A 27,653-nucleotide genomic window follows, 5' to 3' on the forward strand; every position below is an offset into this window, starting at 1 on the left:
CTGTATCTGGCATCAATGTTAAGGGGAGGTCCTTGGTCCTGTGAAGGCTTGATGTCCCAGTGTAGAGGAATGGTAGGACGGTGAGACTAGGCAGGAGTGGGTGGAGGGTAGGAGAGCACTCTCATAGAATCCCGGTAATGGGGGATGGAAAAGGCATTTACAGAGAGGAAACTGGGAAAAGAGATAACATTTGAAATGTAAATAGATAAGATATTCAATTTAAAAAGGTTTTTTAAATAAAAATGTGTTATTGTCCATTTATTTGAGTAATAATTGTAATAATTGTAATTCAAAAACTTTGACAAGCATGAAATTATTCATTTTCCAATATATTTTAATAAAAATAGAGTCACATCACCTCCACTTCACTTTCTTCTTGTAAAAATTATAATTAATGAATTATTCTTAATGTTGAACTTCATTTTTTGCTGCTTAAGCTACTATAAATAATAAAATCACAGTAAATAAAAAAGTATTATAAAAACAATCACTTGCAAAAAGTAAATATTTTTCTGTTAATTTGTAATCATCACCATAAATAGAATTCTATTTTGAAACTTTAAGCAGGCTTTAAGAAGGTTTTAAATTGTTTCATGTTTAGCTCAAAAATTAGTATCTCTCCTTTCCATTTAACATCATATTTGTTTTCTTTTCCATTTGTTCTCTTTTTGAGAACTCCACACTTTTAATGTTCTGTATATTTATTGGTAATTCCCATATCATATTTCTCAATTGGCACAGCCATATCCATTGGACACAGCAAGAGTCATGAAGCCAGTACAGCTGCTTGACATAGTACCAGCAAAGCTGAGAGGATTACTACAATCACTGTCCTTCGTTCTCTAACTTTTGGGTTTTGCTTTTTTCACGCTGCATTTTTGGGGACATTCTGCACTATCATTCATTTTATGTCTTTTTCTGAGAAAATTATATCTGAGTCTTTTTAGGAAAAATCCTAAAATTAACTTTATATGACCACTATTTGGAAGTCTTCCTTATGCCCCAAGATTATAAAGCACAGACAAACACATAGCTTGATGAGACCATTATTCTAGACACTTACTTAGGGTATCTGTGCCTGAGCAAACTCTAACTGTATAATTGGTGAACACTAAACATATACAAATGACAAACTCTGACAGGCCAGGAGAATAGGTTACAGATTCAAGGTCTATTTTTATTATAGGCTTAGGGCTCTCTGAAAATATAGTTTAAAGAGGATCAACAGAGTACAACCCAGGCAGAATAAAACTCAATAAATAACATGTATTGACAAAAATAAAACTTTTCCTACTTTATAGATGATGAAACGTATAATAAAAGAAATTAGGTGTTAGTATTTGCTATTCATAAAAAGACTAGTTCAGATATTGCTGTTTGGTATGCTTTAAAACTACAAACCTTGCAAGTCTAAAAATAGGCTGTCAAATGTGTTTTGAAGGAGACATTTTTTAGATTCTTTAAATTGGAGTTATATACCTAATAATAATAATAATATCTGTTTTTTCTTTGTGTTTTATTATAGTAAATGGACTTGTGACCCTAGACATTCAATGAAAAATGAAATACATAATATGTACAACTTGGATAATCACTAGCCTATCTCTTTTCTGTGAAAATGTATAAATAGTGAAGCACCTGGTGGCTAGTCAGTCAGAGTTGGGAGATTCTTCCTGACCATCACACCTGAATCCTTCCCTCCGCTCAAGTACTATGTATCACCTACTGCTGCTACCCTATCAGCAACAGCCCTCAGCTGCCACCTCAGGAAGGGCCGAGCACTCAGTTTCATCTCACTTAAGAAATTTTAACAACAGCTGAAACAGTAGGATGAATTCATTTTTTCAGTACCATAAAAATTTATATATTATATATATGTGTGTGTGTGTGTGTGTGTGTGTGTGTATGTATGTATGTATGTATGTGTATATATATATATAGAGAGAGAGAGATAGAAATAGATAATTGTACAACATACAAGTGAATTAACAAGGAAGCTCAGTGCAAGCAGCTGTACTGGCTTCGTGACTCTTGCTGTGTCCAATGGATATGGCTGTGCCAATTGAGAAATATGATACGGGAATTTTATAATATAAATTAGTAAAACCATCCCATAATAATCATGCTCAGAAACTCATAAAAGGGAATCAAAGTGAATTACAACATGAGTACAGTAACTCCATTAAGAGTAGCATATACTTTTATTTCTGAGATGAACTAAAACAAGGATACGTTCATTAGTTTTATGGTTGAAACTGTCACTTTTTTCATTTGTAAGCTATATCAGATCAGTGTTTTTGAGGCAAGCTTTTTTTTCACAAGATCCTTAAATGCTTGTTTCACCTGCTGGTTTCTTAAAGTGTAAATAAAAGGATTCAACATGGGTGCAACAGAGGTGTTCAGCATAGCCACGCCCTTTGTCAAAGCAACTCCAGCCTTGGCAGATGTTTTCACATACATGAAGATGCAGCTTCCATAAGATATGGAGACAACAATCATGTGTGAGGAGCAGGTTGAGAAAGCCTTTTCCCTTTGTTTGGCTGAGGGAAATTTCAGAATAGTTCTGAGAATACAGCTGTAAGAGAGAATTATCAGCATCAGCGTGGTCATAAGCGTGATCAAAGCTAATATAAAGCTCATGAGCTCCAAGGTGCTTGTGTCTGTGCAGGATATTTGCAGCAAAGGAGCAGAGTCACATGTGAAGTGGTCAATAATGTTGGAGTCACAGAAATCTAGCTCCAAGCCCATGGCCAGTGGAGGAAAAATTACCAAGAAACCAGCCAGCCAGGAGCTGAGTATGAGCTGGTGGCAGATCTTGTTACTGATGATGGTTGTATAGTGCAGGGGCTTGCAAATAGCCACATAGCGATCATAGGACATGGATGCCAGAAGGAAAAACTCTGTTGAGCCAAGGAAGATAAAGAAAAATAGTTGGGCAGCACAAGCATTGTAGGAGATTGATTTGTCCCCAGTTAAGATGCTGACCAAAAACCTAGGGTTACAGACAGAGGTAAATGAGATTTCTAAGAAAGAGAAATTCCTGAGGAAGAAATACATGGGGGTCTTCAGGTGGGAATCCAGCAGAGTGAGCGTAATGATGGTTAAATTTCCAGTAATGCTCAGCACATATGTCAGAAACAGAAAAAAGAAAATCACAACCTGAAGCTCAGGATCGTCTGTCAGACCCAGAAGAATGAAGTATGTCACTGAAGTTCTGTTCCTCATCTCTGATGCTTTGTCTACAACAAATCTAACTGATAAAATCAACATAGAAAACATGGAAACACAAACATGAGCCACAAGACAAGCACAGATCTGTCTGTCTGTCTGTCTGTCTGTCTGTCTGTCTGTCTCTGTCTCTGTCTGTCTCTCTTTTTTTGCTCTTTCTCTTTGTGTAAGTCTGAGTGTGTGACTGTCTGTATGTGTCTATGTCCCGCTATCTCTGTCTCTCAGTATTTTATGTTGTCTACAATTTGAGCATATCTCTGAAGATTCATTTTCAATGCTTAAAGCCAGATGTTTTTCTGCTTTCATCCTGCGACCATCTATTACATTTGCTATTGTATAAAATGTAGTAATTCAGTATAAATCCATCTAGTTCTTCATTATTAACATCATTATTCTTTTCCTATGTCATCTTTTCTATAAAACGAAGTTCTTGATCATTGTGGAAAACGGTGATCAATTTAATTATATACAGGGTTGGTCTAAATATCAAACTAGAAAACTAAACAATGTAGCTTCTATAAATATTTTCTTAACAAAATGATAAATGCCAGTATATTTTTGTATTTTAAACAATTAAATTATATCCCCATTTTTGAAAAATTCATTATAAATTTTGCCTCCTTGTATTATTGGAGACTTGCAATTTTTAACCTTCATTCTTGATCTCTGAAATAGAGACTCTTCTCATTAAATTCAGCTAACATAGCAGTTTTTGTTGATGTATATAAAATTGCTTTAAAAGGTTTTGAAATTTAGTTAAGCACCAAACAGCAAGAACAGAGAGTATGTTCACATCATATAACAATAATTCATAACTGACAGCTGACATATACAAATATTTTAATATAATCTTTAGTACTATCTTAAATAGCTATATCAATATGAAATTGACTTGCTCAGTGTAAATAATAGATACTAAAATATTAAGGAAATTCATCATATATATATATATATATGCACCATAAACACACATATATGATATATGACATATATATGACATATATATGTGTGTGACATATATATTATAGTTTATTTATAATTTTATTTATATTTATTATTTATCATACAGTTTATTTTTAATTCAGTTTCACATATATATATTATTTATAATTCAGTTTCACATATATATATATTATTTATAATTCAGTTTCACATATATATATGTATATATATATATGTGAAACTGAATTATAAATAAACTGTATGGGAGGACAGTAGATAAAGCTGACACATTAAATATAAACAACTTAAAAATACTTACCAATTTAAAGTATCAGGCATATAACAATATGATTAGTTTTTCTTGAACCAAATCCATGCGATGATCCTGTAGCACAAAGAGAAATTAGTGTTGACATCTCTCCTCCCTCAAAGCTGGTTGTCTCCTCACAGCACCCATAATGTCTAATCTCAAAACATGCTGTGAAGCATCTTTATGTGTTTTCCAAAATCATCTAGTATCTTGGATCCTGACATAGTCCTTAAAATATTTTTAAAATACATCTCCATATGAGCATTGTATTGTTATAAAATTATTCAGATTGGTCTAATATTTCCCAAAGGAATGTTGGCAATGTTTCCCTAGGGGGGAAAACATATCATTTATACTATGTTTACAACATATAACTTCAAAAAATTCTACAAAACATGGAAATATATGACTTCTGGGATAAATAATAATAGGGCACTAGTGTATACAAGTAGAATATTACTTCCAGTTATTATATTTAATTGGTTGATTATGTGACCTACATCCCAGGAGATTGCAGAACTTACCTGAAAGTAGTCAGTTAGGCGTTTTTGAAGGAATGAGATCTAACAAAATTATAATTATCTTCTCACATTGATTTTCATAGGACAGTATTGAGATAGACTATACGCTACTCTGAGTTACTCCACAGTCTGTAAAACAGTAGTAGGCTTTTTAGGCTGTGCCTGTCCCAAGAGACTCTATTTTACAAGCAGCCTGGGACTCCATTTTGAGGGTGGAGGACAATTTGAGGCATAGTGACATGGAATATGTGTTATCCTCAACACAAGGAAAAATCAGTTTAAAACATGGAAGTAAAGGTACAGTAGAGGTCTAATGAGAAAATGCAGCTGGCCTTGAACCTGTTATGTAGGCAAGGATTGACTTGAAGTTCTTTTCCTCCTACCTTCTCCAACCAAAACCTACAATCATAGGTGTAGTGACCTATTGTTCTTGTTCAATATATTTCCCCACAGTTTTGATGTAGCTACTTTTACATATGTATTAACTGAAGGTGACTTTGTTCTATTTATGATTGAGAAATTGTGGTAAATGATATATTTTGAGATCCTTTAAATCTTTTTCCAATCTGATATTTTTAAAGGCAAATATGATATATCATCTCACCAAGTTCCCTCAAAATCATATATCTTTATTTTTCTTATCTTGATATAAACTGCTTTCTTTCTTATGCCATTAAGACATCTTATGGATTTTTTTAAAAACAGGGACACCTGTGTATATCTTATGGACACTGTAGAGTATTGCTAAGAGAATCATTTCTGCAACCATTTACTCTATATGTGTGGTATATGTATCTATAGTTTATATTCAGATAGTAAAACCCTATGAATAGCCTGCCTGCACAGCATTGAGAAGCACCTAAGAAAACATATCATTTTATTTCATATTCAAATTTTCATTTATATTATAAGCATCTATAAATGTTAACTTTTATTTGTCTAATATATTTGTTGTCTCAGAGGCTTACTGCTGAATAAGCTCATCTTTTCTAGTTCTTTCTCAACTCTTTCTGGCTGATTAAACTCAGCTCTTCTGGCTCAAAACTCTACCCCGAGGTGACCGATTCACATTGGCTTCTCTATTGACTTCTGATTGAATTGCTCTTCATGGCCTCAAACTAACTCTGGCAATCTGTTCTAACTTTCTGGCTCTGGCTCTTTTTCTGGCTTTTTTCTGTCTTCACCTGCAACCTGTCTCTGTAAACTGTCCCAGTAACATGATCTCTCTCTGTCTGTCTGTCTTTCTCTCTCTCTCTCTCTCTCTCTCTCTCTCTCTCTCTCTCCCTCCCCCCTCCCTCCCTCCCTCCCTCCCTCCCCCCCCTCTCTCTCTGTGTCTCCATCTCTGTCTGCTGTTTGTTTGTCTCTACCTCTCTATCTATCTCTCAGTGTGAGTGAGTGTGTGTTTGTGGATGTGTGAAAGGCTGCTCTCTTGAGTTACCTCTTTACTGTTTGTTCTCATGAGAGTTGGGTGTATCCCATCTCTGACTCATTCTGTCAAATCTTTCTCTGATTCATCACATTGTCTGCCCTTCAATTAGATGTCACTTTCAAACATGGCTGATTCCTTCTATAAACTAACCTCACATTTATTGTTTGGGATTAAAGATTTGTACTAAGGGCATGTCTGTATTCCAGAGAGGTCATACTCTTATTCTGGGCATGTCTACATTCCAGCTGTATCATATAGACATAGAATGTCTTTAGCCATGATTGCTTGCCAGAGCCATCATTTGCTGCATTAAAATTTCTCTATAGTTTTCTGTTAATTGATGATCTGCTCCGCCCTAAAAATCAGTTTTATAATTTCATACACTATTATCATTGTTATTTTTCTATCTCATAAACACAAAATTTTATTATGCCATTTTCCATTACTTCTTAGTGAGTATGTGTGTGAGTGTGCTTCTATGTGTACACCCTCAGGATATGGAGACTACAGTACATACTTCAGGAGTCACCTATCTCCTCCACCATAAAGATTCTGGGAATTGAACTTGAATCATCAGACTTAATAAAAAGAATATTTACATGCTGAGCCACTGCTGCCCTATTATGTTTTAATTACAGAATCTTGGGTGTCCTCATTATCGTCCTATGAACCCAGAGTTGACTGATTTGACTCAGATATGATTGCTTCTCAGTGAGTCCCAGGGATTCACCTGTCTCTCCATCCTCAATAATCATAAACACAAATCACCATGCACAGCATTTTTCCATAGGGTCTGGGGATTGAACTTATGTCCTCATGCTTACATGGAAAACAATTTATCAAATAAGCTGTGGAAACAGCCATATACATATTTTATTATATTATCTTACCTGTGATCTTTGTATTTTACACAAATAAAAATTTAATCTCTGGAGTTCTCAATGATTTTATATCTATTTGTGAATTTACATGTCTACTAAATAGTGTATACTGCTTTCAGTGGTGCTTTAAAAACTTGAAAGGTGCACACTGTGTGTTTGATGTGTTTGTTTAGCACCAGCAGCTATATTCTTTTATACTCAATCCCACATTAAATGGAGTTTTATAAACACTGCATTAGTTCTCAGTGACTTCCTGAGCTACATCTTCCTAATCTCCCATTTCATTTATTTGACAATGAAGTTGTATGTCAAAATATAAAGTCACTGAATTAGTCCTGGCAAGTTTGATGCTGTGTTTCATTTCAAAAGGTGATCTTCTCCAGACTAGACGTGTCAGCCTGTTACGATCTCTTTATTTATCATAGATTTGTAGCAAGGACCAGAGTTCTGTTCTCAACACCTATGTCAGATGACTCACAACTGCTTATGACTCCAGCTCCTGGAATCTGATGCCTTTAAACTTCCTGGGCATATGTATACACCCTTACAGAAACACAGAATTAAAAATAAAGTAAACCCATAAAAAGTGGCACACTTACATAAAAGATCATGGTTTCAAGTAATTTTTCTTATGTACATTCTGAATATCTCATTCTACAGAAAAGAAAAGAAAGTCACACACACATGTGGCTATATGTTAATATAAAATTTTATTAAGGTTCTTACTCTTTATATAAAATTTGAGATGAATGTATTTGTTGAAGATCTAAATCTATGGGGCATAAGTTGTTTTCATTATGTAATTACACAGCATGGAAACCCTACAAACAATAATATTCATGATAGGATGGCTTTCATTATAGTTAGTGGACCAATGAACTAAGTGAGTAAGGCTGTCTTGTCTGGCCTCAGTGGGAGAGGCAGTGACTAACCTTACAGAGACTTGAAGTGCCAGGATGGTGGAATAGCAAGAGAGTTGATTCTTGTCCAGGGGAGAAAGGGAGGGGCAGAGTGGAGGAAGGAAGGATGGTGGGATGGGTCACCAGGAAGGGGACAGTGAGCTGGATGTAAGTGAATAAGTAAAATAAATAAATTAAATTAAAATATTTTTAAAAGCAACTCAAGGGAAGAGTTTATTTCAGCTTACAGGATTTAGTTCATAGTATAAAGAAATCATAAATTGGGGAAGCTGAGGTCAGTGGTCACCTTGCATATTTTATCAGAAATCAAAGAGCAATGAATGCAGTTTTTCACTAGTTTCTCCTATTTATACAATCTGTGACCCAAGTTTATTAAACAGTGCCATTCATATTTAAAATGTATCATCTAACTTCAGTTAACCTAATCTGGACAATCTCTCACAAAAATGCTCAGAGATCTGTATCCAAGAAGATTCTAGATCATAGAAAGTTGAAAAGCAGTATAAATCACCATAATGGTCAATATTAACTTCACCATGTGCCTCTTGGCATTGTTTTTTTTTTTTTGTGTGCAGCTGCTATTACACATTTCAGTTATATAAAGCTAACTATTTGAGTGTCTGATTTACAATGTATATTGAATCTAATCATGAATGTCTACATAATTGTTCATATAGATGAAGTAATGTTTACAAAATTCAATATTAGGTTTAATTTCTCTGTGTTCGTTGAATCATTGTGTTATGGTAGTTGGGAATTGAAATAAAGGCTCACATAGATGGTGAAGAATCAAGGAAACATTGATCAAGCAGAGTGATGGTACAGACTTTAGAAGGAAACACTGTCAAATTGACTGCTGGTCATATGAATTCCTAAGAACCCTCATTATTGTTGGAGGCTCTCTTTTACGTTGTTCAAGAACAGATGTCTGTTGCTTAGCAGCACAATGGAGTGGCTCTTTATTTTCATTGACAGACGTTTATTACATAAGCTCTTTGCCAACTGTAAAAGTACCTTTCCATAATCCATCTGATTTTAATAACATATACATCTAATTATGGGTAGGTATATTATGATAAATATGCAATTCTCCCTAAAAGGACTTTGAGAGAAAATAGTTTGCCTTATTGTTCAAGCACCCAAAGCCTATTCAGGACAAATCATCTCATCTTTCCAGGCTTTAGGAGATTTTCTGGTATATGTAAAGTAAAAATAGAGTGCTACCAAGGGGTTGCTAAAGGAGGTAACCTATATTAGTTGTGTAAACCAGCTATACATGCAGCTTTATACAAGTGGGGTTCACTTCCAACAGGTTGGTTGCTAGATAACTGTTTAGAGAGTAGTGTGTGTATAGAATGTGCATCTGATTTTAGTCCACCAAGTGCATTATGAGAATAGAGGCATGTAACTAGTCCAAGCCAACCAAGTATTTGTCAAATGTCAGGTTACTAAGCCATTCCCTGCTTTACCTCAACTCAGTTTTTATGCATATATATATATATACATATTAAAATGTATAATATATGTAGTATAATTCTGCATGTCCATGTAAATAGAAGCATGCTATAGATTATGTTAATGAGACTCTGTAATATGGAACATGATGAAATTGTCAATAGAAAATTCTATTTACTATCTTATGATTCTCAGATCTGTTTTGCACACAGTTCTTTGAATGACATAAAAAAATGACATTGCTTAAATTTACTTAAAAACCAGAAGCATAAACTTTTCACACCCTACCAAACTCCCTCTATGAATGCAGTCATCCTGATACCTAAACCACACAATGACTCAACAAAGAAAGAGAATTTCAGACTGATCTTTCTTATAAACTTTGCCAGGAACACATCAAAAACATCATCTATCATGATCAAGTAGGCTTCGTGCCAGGGATACAGGGATGTTTCAATATACGAAAATGCATCAATGTAATCCACCATATAAACAAAATGAAAGAAAAAAATCATGTAATCATCTCATTAAATGCTGAAAAAGATTTTGAAAAACTTTTAGACTTCTATAGTTTTGTTTTGTTTCATGTTTCAAAGCTAATTTAGATCCTAAACAATGAAAAGTTTCAGAAAATACCATGATGAGATTTTTAAAAATAGCCTAATCTGTTCAATCAAAAAACTCTCTCCAAAAACTTCCCAGAGTTCTGGTTGCCTAATTTAAAGACTGAATATTTTTCTGGGTTAAAATTATCTTTACTAAAAATAACAACACAACTACAGGCAAAATGAGAGAAAGTAAGACTATTTTTCTTCCCAGTTCAAGCCCAAACTGCAAACAAACCCATATCCTTTCCCTGATTATTACTTCCTAGCTTCTGATTAAAGCATTAGGGAATGTACTCACAGTTAGAGTTGATAGGTTAGAAAATTACAGGAAAACAAAAAGTATATAAGAAAATACTTTGGAGAATAGAATATCTTATGTAGGAGAGCTTTAAAATGACTGTGAGTTATTTAGGTAGGTATTTTTGACTCTCATTCACCACCCTTCCAGCACTGTATTTCCTTTCTCTTGCAGTATTTTCACTCACAGAAGTACTGGTTAATTACTTCCGTATTGTGTTGGCTGTTTCCTACTTACTAGAAGAAAGCTTTGTAAGAGCATGATCTTGTGTGCTTTATTCATTACTATTTGTGTATTACAAAGAAAGAAGCTATGTATTGGTGGATTATTTGTGATTTCAGTTACAGATTTCAGAAAAAAAATCAGTGCTTCTTTGATGGCAGTAATTTTTTTGTGAAGTCCTTGAATGCCTGCTTGACTTGCTTGTTCCTGAGGGTGTAAATGAAGGGATTCAGCATGGGAGCTACAGAGGTGTTGAGCATGGCAACTCCTTTACTTAGCACCACACCTTCTCTGGCAGATGTTTTCACATACATAAAAATGCAGCTTCCATAAGAAATAGAAACCACAATCATGTGGGAGGAACAAGTGGAAAAGGCCTTTTTCCTTTGCTCTGCAGAAGGTATCTTCAGAATTGTTCTAAGGATGAGTGTGTAGGACAGAATGACCAAGGCCAAAGTTACTATGAGAGTAAATACTGCTAAGAAAAATGCCATCAGCTCTAGAATCTTTGTATCTGTGCAAGCGATCTGCAGCATGGGAGAAGAGTCACAAGTGAAGTGATCGATGATGTTAGAGTCACAGAACTCCAGCTGAAGGCCCATGATCACCGGGGGGAAAACGATGAGGAATCCAGCTGACCAAGAGGCAATTACAAGTTGATTGCACACTTTGTTGTTAATGATAGCTGTATAGTGCAGAGGTTTGCAGATGGCCACATAACGATCATAAGACATTGCAGCCAGTAGAAAAAATTCTGTTGCTCCCAGAAATATCAAAAAAAATACTTGTGCCATGCAAGCATTGTAGGAAATGACTGTGTTCCCTGTAGCAATGCTGATCAGAAATCTCGGAATACAGACTGTCGTAAATAAAATTTCTAAGAAGGAAAAATTCCTGAGAAAGAAATACATGGGAGTTTTCAAGTGAACATTCGACAGTGTTAGAGTAATGATGGTCATGTTTCCACTTACGCTCAGTAAGTACGTAGCCAGCAAAAAGGAGAATATCACAATTTGTAACTCTGGGTCATCTGTAAGTCCTAGAAGAATAAATTCTGTGATTGATGTCTTATTTGGCATAGCTAAGCTATGAATTTGGGTTGGTCTGTGAATAAAAGAAACAATGTCAATTCAAAGTCATTTGATAGAATTTCAAATACGTTCATTATGTTCTTAATCTCCAAAAACAAATGTACTTAATGCTTTGGGAAATGGTGAAAGAGTTATCCATTGATATTAAAAGTTCATGCTGTATTCTAAGAAGGAAAAAGTTAGTTTGCTCCATTGTTCTTGAGAAAGATTAAATAAATTATCAAAATGTATACATTGTAATTTGATCATAATGACCATAATATACAATTTATGATTATCACTAGAAAGCTTATCTTGAGTCAAACCCAATCTTTCTTATTCTTACAATAACACATCTGATATTCTTTAGCCTCCTGCCTCAGATCCATGAGAGATTCCAGGCAGTGGCCTCATACTCATAACAACTCTTGGTAGTTTTTGTTTTGGTTCTATGATAAAATTTGGCTGAGTTGACTTTAGTTCAGAACTTACTGTGCAGCTCAAGTTAATTTTAAACATGTGATGGTTGTCCCTTGTGCTGGGCTTACAGTGCAGAACCGTACGCAGAACTACATCCAGCATCCTAAATTATTAAGTTCTCAAGTTCATAGAAAACTTTAAACAGAAAACTCTATGTGGAGGGAAAATGACTGAAATCTTTCATTTTTTTATCATCATACAAAATCACCTGATTATCTCCTTTCTAAAACTAATAAAAATACAATACTACCATATAATAATGAGCAAGGTCAGCTCATTAGGGCTAAATATAATGTTAGTAAGCTTTTGCATGACAGACTTTCTCAAGTTCTGCTTTTAAAAAGAATAAGCTGATATTATTAATGTTTTTAAAATAGTGTGACAAGAAAAGGATACACACTATAAGGAAGATAAAAATATAGGAATAATACAGTAAGTTAGCATAAAATATAGTTATTATAATTATTGTGGAAAATATCAATAAATTCTTCACTCTATGCCAATAATCAAGCTCCAGGTCACATACCAGGATCTACAAATAGAGTAGCATTTTTGTTTGTATTCTACTTTATCATATCCAGTGTTCCAATGTTCAAAATAGACATTTATTTTATCCATGAAATAGTAAAATTCATAACTAAATAATAATTCCTCAACCTATTAATGCTGGTGCCAATATTCTGTAGTTTATTTTAGCTAGCTGGGCTCAGATCTGCGTTTATGCATCAAGTCTTGCAAACTAATCAATTTTAATAAATTTTTACACCATTAGTGACATGTCCCAATAAAATGAGAGTTTTCCATATTAGACTTTTAGAATTTCAATGTCTCAAGTATTCAACCTCTGAAAGATACTTTCTGGAAACACATGGATACACTGTACTGATACCACTTTTAAGAATTCCACTTTGTGATTCTCAGGTAAACCATGAAAGAACTCTGAGTTAATGAAGTGCCAGGGAGATGCAAAGGGCAGTGAAATGGCTTCCTGTATCCTCTGCTCATTAGGGCTGAATTAGTAATATCACTGACATTTGCCTGAGAAAATGCATTTGACTCCTTTTTGTGGTCAGTGTCATACATTTTTCAACTCTGTTGTTAGATTTAGGGAAGACATAAGCAGAAAAAACAGTTATAAAATTTAACAAAATAGCCTCATGATATGTATCAAAAGGACTTACTGTAAAGATTTGGAAGATGAGCAACATTGTTGACAAAGACAAAATATACTTACTTTTATATTTCTCTGTGCATTGTTTAAACCCAGTTTTCTGATTATCTGAAATTTAGTTTAAAAAACCAATGATTCAAGTAGGCAAAAGTTGTTTCATTTTTTAAATAATTTGGCCAAATTAAGTATTTCTATACAGCTACTCTCTTAACAAAATATAAACATTTTTTTCTAGATTCCGCTTGTGAAAGCCTATCCAATTCTCAATCCAAATTCTGATCTTTAAGAATAAGAAATACCTAAACATCATATACCATTGACTGCATAAGTTTTCTAATATTGTTCAACAATTCATATAGTTTTAAAATTTTTCTGTAAACAGAATAGATGTATTATGTATGTTTGTGAATAAGTTGTTGGCAGAGTTTGTCCTGGTGGAAAACAGACACATCCCTAGAGACAGAAAAACTGTGTGTCTACAGTTAATTAATTTGGGCAACATTTTAATCAAATTCCTTTGAGAACCATTAGGTACTGGAAGATGCTGAATTCTATGTATAATGCCAGGCATCCTATGAGCCAAAGGAAAGACTGATGAAACTATTATTGCCTGCTGAGTAATTGTTTAAATAATCCTTCCAGTTATTCTGTATGCATTAGAATGTATTTCATTTGGTTTGGTTTCGGTTTTTAACTATTTTTTATAATTTTTGGTTCCCATAAAAATATTGAGAATGTTTTCAATTTATATTAATAATTGCATTAGAAATTTGATGGGAATTGCATTGAATTTCTGTAGTAAGCTTTTGGTAAAATAACCATTTTTACAGCATTAATCACCCCAACTCTTGAGTATAAGAATTATTTCCATCTTCTGGTATTTCTTCAGCTTCTTTGTCTTAAAGTTTTCATTACACAAGTATTCCTCTTCCTTGGTGAGATTTATTCCAAGACATTTGAGGCTATTAGGAGTGGGATTGTTTCCATGATTTCTTTTCTATGTTTGCCATTGACATAAAGAAAGGCTACTGGTTTTGTGTTTCAGGTTTGTCTTGCTACTTTGGCGAACATGTTATCAACCTCAGGAGATTTGTCCATTTCTTTACAAATATTCCAGAACTTACACTCTGAAGGGATATTGGATTTTGCCAAAGGCCTGTTTTTGCATCTAAAGAGATGGTCATGTGGTTTTCATCCTTGAATCTATTTATGTGGTGGGTTAAATACTCTCAATTATGAATGTTGAATAACCCTTGCATCTCTTTATTAAAGCTGACTTGATCTTTGTAAATGAGCTTTTAGATGTGTTCTCTTTTCATAAGATTATTTTTGTTACTTTTCATTATTTTTATATATCTCATCATATGTTTAGATCATATTCTTTTCCCTGCAAAATCAAACAAAAACAAAAACAAGAACAAAAACAAAAAAACTCTCCCAAATTCCAGAAACAGAAAGAATAAAGACATCAGGTGGGCAATCCCATTCACAAAAAAAAAAAAAATTTAAAAATTAAGTACAATGGAATACATCTAATCAATAATGTGGAAGCCTATACAATAAAATGTTTAAAACTCTGTAGAAGGAAACTAAAGATGAACCAAACACAGGAAGAATTCCCATACACTGGGGTTGGTAGGTTTTGTAAATGGTATTCTAAAGATTCAATGTATCTCCCTTCGAAATTCAATGTAGTTATTCTCTGAAATGGGAAAGAAGAAAACACAATCTAAAAATTCAGATGGAATTGCAGAAACTTCATATAACCAAAAGCAATATTGACCAATGAAAGCACTGCTGGGGGTTCACCATCACTGACACTAATTTATGTCACAGAGCTGTAAAAGAAGAAAGAAAAAAATCACAGAACTACCAGAAAAAAACATACACACAAATTAATGGTATAGAATACAAATCTACCAACCCATAGCTATGTAATATTTAACCAAAATAAAAAAAAAAACAGTATCTACAACAGTGCTAGAGAAACTGGGTATCAACACATAAAGGAATGAAATTTGTTCTTCCTCTCTCTCCCCAAAACACATCATTTTCAAATAGATCAAAGAGCTCAAAGACTAGAAACTCTGAATATTCTAGAAGAAAGAATAGTAAGAGTAGTAAGTACATTTCAGGATACTGGTTCAGGTAAGGATGTAGAAGAATTTTAATCCAGCAACATGGCTACTCTGGCAAGGCATCACATCTAAAGACCTTCTAGGTCTGTGTGGTCTGGAGAGAATACAGATATATCTTTAATCCCAGGAGACAGAGGCAAGCAGATTTCTAAAGTCCACGTCTGCCTGGTATAAAGCAAGTTTTAGGTAAAGAAATCTTAGGTCCAGATGTGGTGGTACATGCCTTTAATCCCAGCACTCAAGAGACAGAGGCATGCAGATCTCTGAGTTCTAGTCTGTCAGTTCAGTTGAGTCAGTGAGTTGAGAAGCAGTGCAGTGGAGTGGAGTTTGTGGAATTTAGAGGCAGCTTATACAAGTACAGTTTTACACTGACAGTTTGCAGAGAGAACAAGCTAGACACACCTGAAGACAGGAGGAGCCAGAGAATAAGGAACCAGAAGATTAGAAAGATTGTTAGAGTAAGTTTGTGGCCAGACAGAGCAGTTTACGAGAAACTGAAAGAAACAGATTGAATCAATCAGTTTGAGCCAGAACAGCTGAGTTTAACCAGCCAGCCAGAGTTCAGAAAGAAGTAGAAGGGTGAGCTCATTCAGCACTAAGCCTCCTTGAAGACAGTTACATTACATGAATAAGTTACTTTTACATAAAGACACCCTGAATACAACCCCACTAACCCAGAAAATAAAACCAGCAATCAAGAGGTGGAATGGTATGGAATTCAATTAACGCTTCTGTAGGACAAAAAAACTTAATCAACTAAAGGGGCAGCCATTAGAATAGGGACATTTTCTATCAGCTACTGTAGTGGTTTGAATAGGTTTACGTCCCTCCCTGGACTCGGGTGTTTGAATGCTTAGCCCACAGGGAGTGCTACTATTAGGGGAGATGTCCTTTTTGGAATAGGTATGGCTTTGTTGGAGGATGTGTGTTACTCTGGGGGTGTGTTTTGAGACCCTCCTAGCTATCCATGAAACAGTCTTCTCCTAGAAGCCTTCAGATCAACATGTAGAGCTCTCAGTTCTTCCTGTGTGATACCTTCCTGGATGCTGCCATGCTCCCTCATTATGATACTCTACTAAACCTCTGAACCTATAAGCCAGCCCCAGTTAAATGTTGTCCTTTATAAGAGTTGCCTTGGTCATGATGTCTGTTCATAGCAGTAAAGCCCTAAGACAGCTATACATCTATCAGAGGACTGTTTTCTAAAGTTTACAAAACACTCAAGAAAAAGCTAATCTTCAAAAAAATAAACAACCTAAATATGAAAACCAACAGTTGTTAGATGACTACAAGAAAGGCATGTCTTGTGGCCACAAGCAGGGATTTTTTTTTTTTCTTACAATAGATTCTGATCAAAGTTAAACTCCTCCCAGATCTCCAATAGGGATACACCCCTTATCTGTCTCTTGCTACAAACAAACAAACAGGCATCTAAGAGACAAAATATAATAAGATAAAACAAAAACAAACCAATCAGAATACAACTTTTGAACAAGCCATATGGAAACCTATTTTATAAGCTCTGTGTGTATGTGTGTAGTGTGAGTATGTGCATGTCTATGTATGTGTGTGATTAATTGGATCACCCTACACAGTTGATAGTGCTCATCTTAGAAACTACAGGTTGCCAAATAAAAAATCCAATACAGGTGCAGGGCATTTCCATAGGGTTGTTGGGCAAAGAAGTCTTGTAGAGTTCTGCAAACAGTATAGGTTACTGCTCTTGGTTGTGTATCATAACTTGATGACAAAACTCTATTGCTGAAGATAACACACACTTTGGTCTTAGGATATGTAGAAATTAAGATAGTATTAGTTAACAAAGTTTCTGCCCTGATGATTAAAGTCATTAACAGTTTTACTTATCTGTGAGTAAGAAAACAGAGGAAACATACCTCAATTGATGCAGTAGTGTCATGAAAGTGATGGAGTAATAAGCCACTTTCTGATTCGGTTCAAGGCCTGCATCACAAGAGTCTGCATTTAAATACTCATTTCAAGTTAGTGGCGCTGCTTTGGGGGAGGATATGAAGCCTATAGAAGAAGCAAACTCATTGGAAAAGTACCTCATTGAACCCAAGCTTTGAAGGTTTATAGCCTCACTCCACTTCCGGTTTTTTTTTTCCAGTTTGTGTTTTAAATGTGATCAACTAGCTTCCTGCTCCAGCCATAATGCCATTTCTTCCTGCCACAGTGGACTCTTAATCCTCAGTGGGTCTGCATTTCCCCTCTGTCAGAACACCACTCAAGGAGAGGAAACACAGGGGAGCGCTAGGCTAAATTTTGAGCTAGTGGGATGTTGACATATCACTCAGGGGGATGAAACACAGCCTAAGAGTCCTGGACTGGGACAGAGGTTGTGGTTCTCAAACTCCTAGGCACACAGACACCACTTGAAGAATTGAGAAGGGGGACACATCAGGCCTGGGATGAGCCCAGGACAGGAGGAATCTGGTTTAGCTCAGAGTAAGTGTAAGTAGTGCGGAGAAGCTTTTCTACAGCTCTGTATAACTTAGGCCTCCCCCGAGACAGCCCTTGCTTGTCCTGTTTATTCATGGTGAAAAGAGATACATATGAATTATTCAGGGTGGACCAGAGATTACAGATCTTTTGCAGGAAGGGATGTCCAGGAAGGGATGTTCAGGAAGGGACATTTATAGGTTAAACCCTCGGGCCTCATCTAGGTACCTCATTAGCACAGAGAACTCTGGGTTTCTATGCTATGTGACCAGTTGTCATGGCCCACTTAGCGGGGGTGTTGTGGTCACGTGCTCCAGGCAGGAACCTGATCGGGAGTAGATTCAAACAGTCTACTGTTCTCAATTATGAGAATTGCCAGAATTCCTTTTTCTCCCTATCCTTCCCAGTTTTTCTTTCTGGTGAAATGGTTCCACTTACCCTACATCACTTCTGGAATCATGAGCTAAAATAAGCCCTGTTTTCCTGAAGCTGTTTTTGGCCATGATATTTTATGAAGCAATAGAAAGATAACTAGAAGCTAGATCTTACAGGTAACAGGAGTGATCTTACTACCATTGTTTTGCTAAATGTACATAGTATAAAGCTTCACTCTATAAGTCTACTTTCATCATGGAAGTTTATTTGTGTGATGGATAGTTGTTAATGCAGAAACTCATAACTAAGCAAAGTTCAGCAAATAAGTTTTATTGGATTGCACACCACAAATAGGACATCTATATAACTACCCCCTCCCTGCTGCAATTGTCACTGAAAGCCTAGGGACCATTATGGAAGAGGGGGCAGAAAGATTGTATGAGGAAGGACCAAAGCAAAATGATGTATTTTGGACATGGCAGAAACGAGGCCATCTGCACAAACCTGCACAAACTCAAGACAATCAACCTAACAGCTTAAAGAGATAAGGCCTCAGAAACCTCTGCCTTTAGTTGAGGAGCTATTGATAGCTGAAGCTTATAATCGGAGGACAGGTAGTTTTCTTCAGAGATGTGATTGTTAGTAGGTTGACCACACTTCAGTGGATAGCCCCACATTCATGAATATATGGGCATCAAAAATTGGAGTCCTTGAATTATTTTCTTAAAAAGAGAAAGAAAGGCAGAGTGATGGATATGGGATGAGTTAGGAGGAGGAGGAGTGGGAATGAACACATTCAAAATACATTATAATCATGTTTAAAATCAAAGAATAAAATATATAATTAAATATATAAATATTTATTGTAAATTCTTTAAAAAGAAATTAACTTTGAAATGCTATGATGAAATCTAATACTTTTTAACAAATTTTAAAAGTAGAATGTCTACATCTATGCCCTCCACTCAAGTTCAGGCCCCATGCACAGGAGTAGTTGGACAAAATAAAACAAACGATATGTTGTAAGTCTGTGTGCGTGTATGTTCCTAGATTTTGTTCGTTTTGTTAAGAGAGAAATAAAGAACATAAAATTGGAGATCTGGAGGTTCTTAGAGATATTGTGGTAAGGTAAAAAATGATTAAAATGTATTGCATTATAAAATTTAATAAAAAATTTAAAATATGTATGATAAATATTTTGCATTAAAAATGAAAAAATGGCCTTCATAAAACAGCAAACAAACCAAAACCCATCCCATTGTTTTTTATTAAATCATAAGAATTTTGCCACATGTATTTCCTGTTATCACTCAACAGATCATGAATGTAGACTTCACTTGCCAGTCATTCAGTTTCCTCAGTTGCTGAGTTGACAGCTTGAAGCACATTCTAAAATTTTCTGTAGATACTGTTTGACCATTGTTTCTGCTCTAAGGTCTATTTTCTAGTCTTCTACCACACTAAATTATATACTCATCAGAACTTCTCTTAGTTCCATACAGAAGAGAGAAAACAATATTTCATATATGATTTCATCAGTTTGGCATTATTTATCTAAAAATTATTTTATGCCACATCAGTCATTACAGATTTGATATCTCATCAATTCTTTTAATTATGTGGTACTTCTATACTGCTTCAAAGACTGTAAATAAAGTATATACTACATTAAAAAGTGAATACCATTTTCTTTTTATATAAAGTTAAATTTTAGAAATTTCCTAAATTGCAATTTATCCTCAGAAAGAGATTGTCTTACTGTGCTAAGGGCTTTTCTAATCAGCTGATGGCATCACTACCTGTGAAAAGCTCTCTGGCATCATCTGTAACAAATTTCATCTTCTAACAATTTAAACTAATTTTAATGAGTTTATTAATAAAGAATAAAAATTTGTCTTTTTTGATTTTCTGCAACTTGCTCTTACATATAACTGCAGGGTAAATCTTTCCTGTAATTTAGATTACGTGTCTACAAAATTTTAGATTGTTTTCTTGAAAGATTTTTTTACTTATTCACATTCTGTAAGTGTATACTGAAAATTTGTGTAAGCCATATTTTCTAGCCCTGTTATTATTATATAGATATTAATGTGCTTAATTTGTTTGGAGACTAAAAGAATAAAACAAGGTAGACTCCCACAAATGGTACATTGTTTGTCAAGTTATGGTAGTATTGTCATATGCAGATTTAATAATTATCCCCTCTTCAGATATTTTAAAATAGATAATTAGAGAGTCCATATATACTCAGAAGTTTTGAAAATCTAAATTATTTTGTGGAACCTTGAAATTTTACTATAGGTCTTGGATTCCACGTGTCATCAGCATAACAAGATTCCCTATAGATATTAGAAGTCTCTATTAACTTTGTTATTTTGCTTTTAGAGTTAATGATGAAAATGGTCAATTAGTGTACTTTCCACAAAAATCCCCAAAGTCTTAGATACAAGCTCTTGGTAAAAACATCATTCGATATTAAACATGACAACCTCCAGTGATACAGAGGCAAAGTCATGTTTATTGATGATGGAATGAGGTAGTGACTACAATTCTTTAGTTACAACAAAACAGGAACACACTATTGTTTTGGAAGACAATAATTATTTAATTTGTAGGGAAAACAAAACAATGAATTTAAAGATGTCACCTCATGTGTTATGATTAAATACAGGAAAATATGATTATTTTAAACTGAACTGGGTTTTAATCTGAACAAGTTCTCCATTGAAACTGATGAAGCAAGTCAAAAAATATAGGCTAGTAAAAAATACCCCTTTTGGAAGAATTTTTTTATGCTACATTTCTAGACACAAATAAAGTTCCATAATGTATCTGCAAACAAAACCTCTGTGGAACTCAAGGAGGAGTAAGTATTTTCAGTATTTTCATGTCGTATACAAAGAGGTTGTATTAAGAACAGTTCTGTCTTGAACATAGATTATGCTAACTAAATCTAGCACTAGAGAAATCTGATAGCATCCATGTAGCCCATGGCTAAGCTTTGCACATATGCATTTGAAAGCTGGCTATGCTTGTTTATCACAAAAGCTTTACACATAGTAACTTTCAGTGCCTTTTATTCAAACTTTATTGGTATACAAAGTATTTACATTTAAGAATTAGAAAATATAATAGTTAACCTGGGAGGTAGAATTGAATGTAAATTATTTCTTATACCAAGAAAGATACATAAGTAGAAATGGAAAAGAATTAAGAAGAAATGTTTTAAATTCAATGTAAAATGTTTACTTGCTGATTTAAATAAGTTTAAACATAAGACTTGTAAGGCTGTTTTCCTGCTGAACTAGTTTTATTTGGTAATGACAAAGAACTCCAAAATTAACAAATACCAACAACAAATAATCATTTTAAGCGATTTATTTCAAATTTAATTTTCATTGATACATGTCATGTTTATCTAAGAGCATATCCATGTGGACTTCAGAAATCTTGGATAATGCTGATCTTCAATTTTACTGACAAGTACACAGAATAACATATTTCTCTCACTATCTGTTTCTTAAATACTTTTATAATTAGACTTTTAATTTTTTATGATAATTATATTTTACTTGTTCTATTTATAAGGGATTAAATAATATTAATCTTATATTAATCTAATTAGCAAAAATTAAAGATATTATGTCCTTTAAAAAAAGACAACCTTGAATCACATATTGAGTTCCTAACCAGCCTGGGATACATAGTGAAATCCTATTTCAAAAATAGTTCAGACCCCTCCCTCAAGGCTCAAGGAGCTATGCAGAAAAGGATGTGGAAAGATTGTACAGTCAAAAGGGATGGATGTTTCCAGGAAAGCAGTGTCTTCTAGACACAGCAGGATAGATACACAGACTCAGAGTCTATGGTAATACTTGCTTTGGTTCAGGTGAGGTGGAAACAATGTTCTAAGAGAGGAAGTGACCATGGGGTTCCATTCCTATCCAAGAAGCTATTTACAATTGATATTCCACAACTGAAGGCAAAACTAGTTTTTTTACAATGGAGTCTTACTGGACATATCAACCACACTTCAAGGCAGTCCCCATACCAACACACCACAAACTTTGTGTCTTTTCTGATAGTTTTTTGTTTCAATTTTGTTTTGTTTTGTTTTGGTATTTTTGTCTTGTTTGTTTATGTTTTTATTTTTGTGTTTCTGTGGAGGGTTTTTTTTGAGCTGGGAGAAGGGAGAGAGGAAGAGGAAGTAGGATAGGAAAAAGGAGAGATCATAAAATTGGGTGTGTAAGAAAGTAGAGAGGATCAGAAAGATTTGTAGGAGTAGAAAAGTATAGTCAAAATATATTAAAAATAATAATATAGAGAAAATATTTGTTTATGGAAACAAAATATGTACTACTCATACTAACCTAAAATATTTCTTGGGAATCTGTAGAAGTGAGAGTTTTACTTTCAAAAATGTGGGTAGGAAATGAGAAACATGTAAATATTTATCACAGAAAATAAGAAAACATTTTCCAAGTATAAAAAAATCTGAAAATAATTGGAAATGAGTATCTGGGACATGGTTTTTATGGCTATTATGGTTGTAGTTCTTCTGACCAATGAGTAAATGTGGAAACTTAGAAGGAAACAAAATTGTCTGCATTTCCATTGCATTGCAGGATTCTTCATATCACCTTCACGTCTTTACAAAACGAACCCGTCAATCATTAAATTTGCCCAGCTGGAAAGACTTAGATGACATAGAGACATGAGAAATCATACATTGGTGACAACCTTTATTCTTCTGGGATTGACCGAAGACCCAAAGTGGCAAATTGTCATCTTCCTTTTTCTATTTATAACATATGTGCTTAGCATCACTGGAAATCTTACCATTATCCTTCTCACTCTGTTGGATTCCCACCTCAAAACGCCCATGTATTTCTTCCTTCAGAAGTTTTCCTTCTTAGAAATCTCTCTGACATCTACCTGCATCCCTAGGTTCCTGGTCAGCATAGTGACCATGGATAAAACTATTTCGGTGGAGGCTTGCTTCACACAGTTATTTGCTGCCCTTATCTTTGGAATAGCACAGTTTTTCTTGCTGGCTGTCATGTCCTATGACCGCTATGTGGCCATTTGTAAACCCCTTCATTATACAACCATCATGAATGGCAGAGTCTGTACATTGCTGTTTGGCAGCTGCTGCTTAATTGCTTTGTTTGCCATCTGCCCTGGAGTCATTGTGAGTCTGGGTTTGGAATTCTGTGGTACTATTATTGAACACTTTTTTTGCGACTACTCTCCCATCTTGAAGCTTTCCTGCAATGATACAAGGTCCATGCAACTGGTCAATTTTATTTTTGCCATCATTACTCTCCTAATTACCTTGGTGCTAGTAATGTTCTCTTATGGGAAAATCATAAGTACAATTCTGAGGTTCCCCTCTGCTCAACAGAAGAAGAAGGCCTTCTCCACCTGTTCCTCACACATGATTGTTGTCTCCATCTCTTACGGCAGCTGCATTTTTATGTACATCAAAACTTCTGCTGAGGAGAGAATATCTTTAAATAAGGGGATTGCTATACTCACTCTTGCACTTGCACCTGTACTAAACCCTTTTATATACACTCTAAGAAATAAGCAAGTCAAAGAAGCCCTAAAGGACATCATTAAAAAATGTACCTCAGCTTCTTCAAAGTAATAAGTTTGGATTGACTGGTGTACTAGTAAGATGAATGAAAATTATAGGCTATAACAGCTACTGTTTTAACATATCTGTACTTAACTTTTGTATTGTGGTAGTTACTAAAGTTGCTCATACTTGACTCTAAATCTTCTTCAAAATTTTTATATTTTTAGTGATGGTATCTGTATTCATGTTTTCTCCTATGTGTTTCTGGAATCACTTGTTTTTTAAATTTAATGTTTTGAAATGTATGCATATCAAAATATTCCACTATGAATTCCCCATGGAAACATCATATATCTATGATTTTCTATCAAATATATGCTTAAAATATATTTGAGAACTTTTACTAATAACTGATTTTAGTCTATAAACCTCTAGGAACACTTTCTTTTGCTATATTTTACTCATATATATTTAATTTCTGGAAACAAACTCTTCTTCCAAACTCCTTGCTTTTATTCTTTCTTATTTTTTATCTCTGTTTTTTTGTTTTTTTTTGTTTTTGTTTTGTTTTTGCTTTTTTTAGTATTGGCTGATAGTAGTTTTTCATATATATTCATTCATTCACCTTTATAGGTCATCTACAACATTTTCTATTTTTCTTTTTTTTAATGTCTCAAGAAAATATTTAAAAGTCTATATTTAGAAAGCAGAATATTTTATATAGTCATCATTAGTACATATTCTTGTGACATATTCCACACCTCTAATTTTGAAGACTTTGACTTTCTGAAATAAAGAAACTAATAAAACATGAAAGCATCAACATGTCCTGTGTTCAATATCAGATATGTCTCATATATGTGTCTGTTCACTCTTATCAGACACCAGTCGATCCTCACCACTATTCATCATAACATGCACTTTATACAATATTTTTTTAGACTGACTATTGCAGACACAAGGTAAAAACCGAAGTATACGTTTAACATTCCAGAATCTACATGAGAAAATAAGAACCCAACGACACTTTTCTTAAGAACAAAACACATACTCTCCAAACTTGAGTACTATATGTTTATATCAGTTATTTTTATTACAGTTTGGTATACTTTTTGTTACACATAATAATTTACTTTGATTTTTCAAAGACAGAGGAAATAATCTCAAATTTATACTGTCATGGGAAGCCCACCAGAGATGACCATGCAAACACACTTTATAGCCAATTGAAAATTCTTCTTCCATCTGCAAGGACTACATTCAGGTGCTTGGGTCCTAAATGTAGTACCAATTATCCAGAGTTGGATGGTTAGAAAGGATGTATCCTAACAAGAAGCTAATATAATCAGTTAGCTGCAGGAGGTTGGCACTAACAAACAGTTAAACAGAAACTAAGGTAAGTTAACTAGTGCATCCTGACCTTGGGTTCTTAGAATAGATTTGGGTAATTTTCTACAGGATTCTCCATCAAGGAGAACAAATTCTAGTTTAACCTGAATGGCATCAGGAAGAATACAAGATGGAGGAGCCTCTATACTGTCTTGCCCTGTCACAATGCTCTGTGCTCTTTAACTAAAATATATAGTAGTCTCCTTATAGATTAGTCTACTTACACTGGAGTCTAATTGTAATTTGTGTTTGCAAAGCATGAGATACAGTTCTTGGACAGCCTTTTACTAGCAAGAAGAATCTAAATGTATACGCATACATTAGAGGACACAAAATTTATTTACGTAGGATATTCTCGCAGGTTGAAATAATTTAAAAGAGTTTTTGAAGGATATTAACTATTTATTGAAGCTATTTCAATATTGTTCTCTTGTTTCGTGGTTGATTCCTAATTACCATTTTTAACCTCAAGAACAATTTTATTAGAATTTAAAAGTTTTTACCTCCAGGGCAGACAAACTATAAACTTTAACATCTACCCAGAGAAAAATGGATAAAAATAAAAAGGGGGAAACAGAAACAAACAAAAAAAAGAAAAACAGAAACAGAAAAAAAAAACCAAAACAAAAAATATGGCATTTGAATTACAAGTCTAGAGATCTGACACATAATACAACATAGCCACAGAGTTGGGGAGAGAGTTTTAGAAAAAAAGCAAGTAAGCCCAGAGTATTAGAGAAAACATTCTTATATTATGGCCAGAATAAAAAAGATATAGGAGACAGAGAGACAGGAGAGAGATAGAGAGAGTGAGATAGATAGAGAGAGACAGAGAAAGACACAGAGAAACACATTGAGAGAGACAGATAGAGAGAGAAAGCTTGTAAACTTTTGAGTCAGTTTTAAGAAAAGTGTGCTGGTGCCAAACTTCATAGCCTCTTTGCTTGTAAAGACTGAGCTAGGCGTTGGAAATCTGAAAAGAAAAAAAAAATAATAAAGTATCTCATTAGAGAAATCATTATTCCATTTATCCTTTTAGCATGATTTAAATTGAGCCCTACTTCCTGGAAGTGGTCCTTCCTTCCTGAAGGGTGGTCCACTGCTAGATGACTTGCTCAGCTAGAATGTCAGGTCTCTTCCATGGCCAGAAATTCTGTTCTTTTGGCAAAGAATTTTCTCTTAATAGACTCACTTTTATTGCTACTCTAACATCTTCCAATATTAAAATGTAACCCTAAAATTATTTAGGAGATAGATCAGGGATCAGAATTCCCAAACACTTCTGGCATCTCTGGTTTCTGGGAAGGAGAAGGCTACCAAGAGTCCAAAGTATATTTGTGGGTATCTTTGTGATTATTTTTCTTTGCAGTCTTTACACTAGATTCCTGAGCCAGTATTTAACTCCTGTTCTTGTCACCAGAATCACCTCACTTCAAAGAGGTAACATTAACTGCCATTATGGAATTGGGGGCAGTAACTAATCTAGCCTCTTCTATTTTAATGTGGGGGTGTCTAAGTTAATAGTATTTTTCCAGTAGCACCATCTAAAAGAACCCTAAAAGTGCATCAGTGGTTCTACTCATATCAGAAATGTAGAGAGGAAAGGAAAGTCTTTGACCAGTGACCCAAAAGTTATGTGAAGAAGAAATAAAGACAAGAGTTATTAACATTATAAATCCAAGGTAGAGACCCAAAAAAGACCAAAACAGGGAATATTTTCAGTTTTTTGTTGGTCATTTTATTTATTTACATTTCAAACGTTGTTCCCTCCTTCTTGGTTTTCCCTCCAAAACTCTCTATCCCATCCCCCATCCCCTTTGTCTCCATAGGAAAAACAACATCAAATAACTGGAACACCCAGAGCTCCCAGGGTGTAAACCAAAGGATATTTTGTATATATTCCAGTAAACATGATCTAGAAATAGCCTTTTTTTTTAAAGAAAATATTGTGCTGTGTAATCCAAGCTGGTCTTGAATTCTCCATTTAATCTCAAGGATTTCTCAAAGTTATAGTTATCCTCTTGCCTCCATGCCAATCTGATTCCTATTTTTGCAAGATCTGATCTATAGAGTCACAAATACGCTAATAGATAAGGACACAATGAACCATAGATCAATTCTTCTGATGAAGATAAAGTAAAAAACCCTTAATAAAATTCTGGAAAAAAAATGTGT

General features: G+C 34.4%; 3 protein-coding genes across 3 annotated transcripts; 1 reads left to right on the forward strand and 2 right to left on the reverse strand.

Annotated features, from left to right (window-relative positions):
- Nucleotides 1-2,283: 2,283 nt before the first annotated feature.
- On the reverse strand, nucleotides 2,284-3,270 carry LOC114637009 (olfactory receptor 6C76). The gene has a single exon (XM_028785140.1). It carries the CDS (start codon nucleotides 3,268-3,270, stop codon nucleotides 2,284-2,286), a length of 987 nt encoding a protein of 328 aa, XP_028640973.1.
- Nucleotides 3,271-10,954: 7,684 nt separating this feature from the next.
- LOC114637016 (olfactory receptor 6C65-like) lies at nucleotides 10,955-11,893 on the reverse strand. The gene has a single exon (XM_028785147.1). It carries the CDS (start codon nucleotides 11,891-11,893, stop codon nucleotides 10,955-10,957), a length of 939 nt encoding a protein of 312 aa, XP_028640980.1.
- An 11,329-nt stretch (nucleotides 11,894-23,222) lies between these two features.
- LOC114637028 (olfactory receptor 6C74-like) lies at nucleotides 23,223-26,057 on the forward strand. Its single transcript, XM_028785156.1, has 2 exons — nucleotides 23,223-24,135; nucleotides 26,056-26,057. Coding segments are annotated over exons 1-2 (915 nt in total).
- The last annotated feature ends 1,596 nt before the right edge of the window (nucleotides 26,058-27,653 follow it).

The sequence above is a fragment of the Grammomys surdaster genome, unplaced genomic scaffold, assembly GCF_004785775.1.
Source record: "Grammomys surdaster isolate TR1022 unplaced genomic scaffold, NIH_TR_1.0 125125, whole genome shotgun sequence".
Lineage (NCBI taxonomy): Eukaryota > Metazoa > Chordata > Mammalia > Rodentia > Muridae > Grammomys > Grammomys surdaster.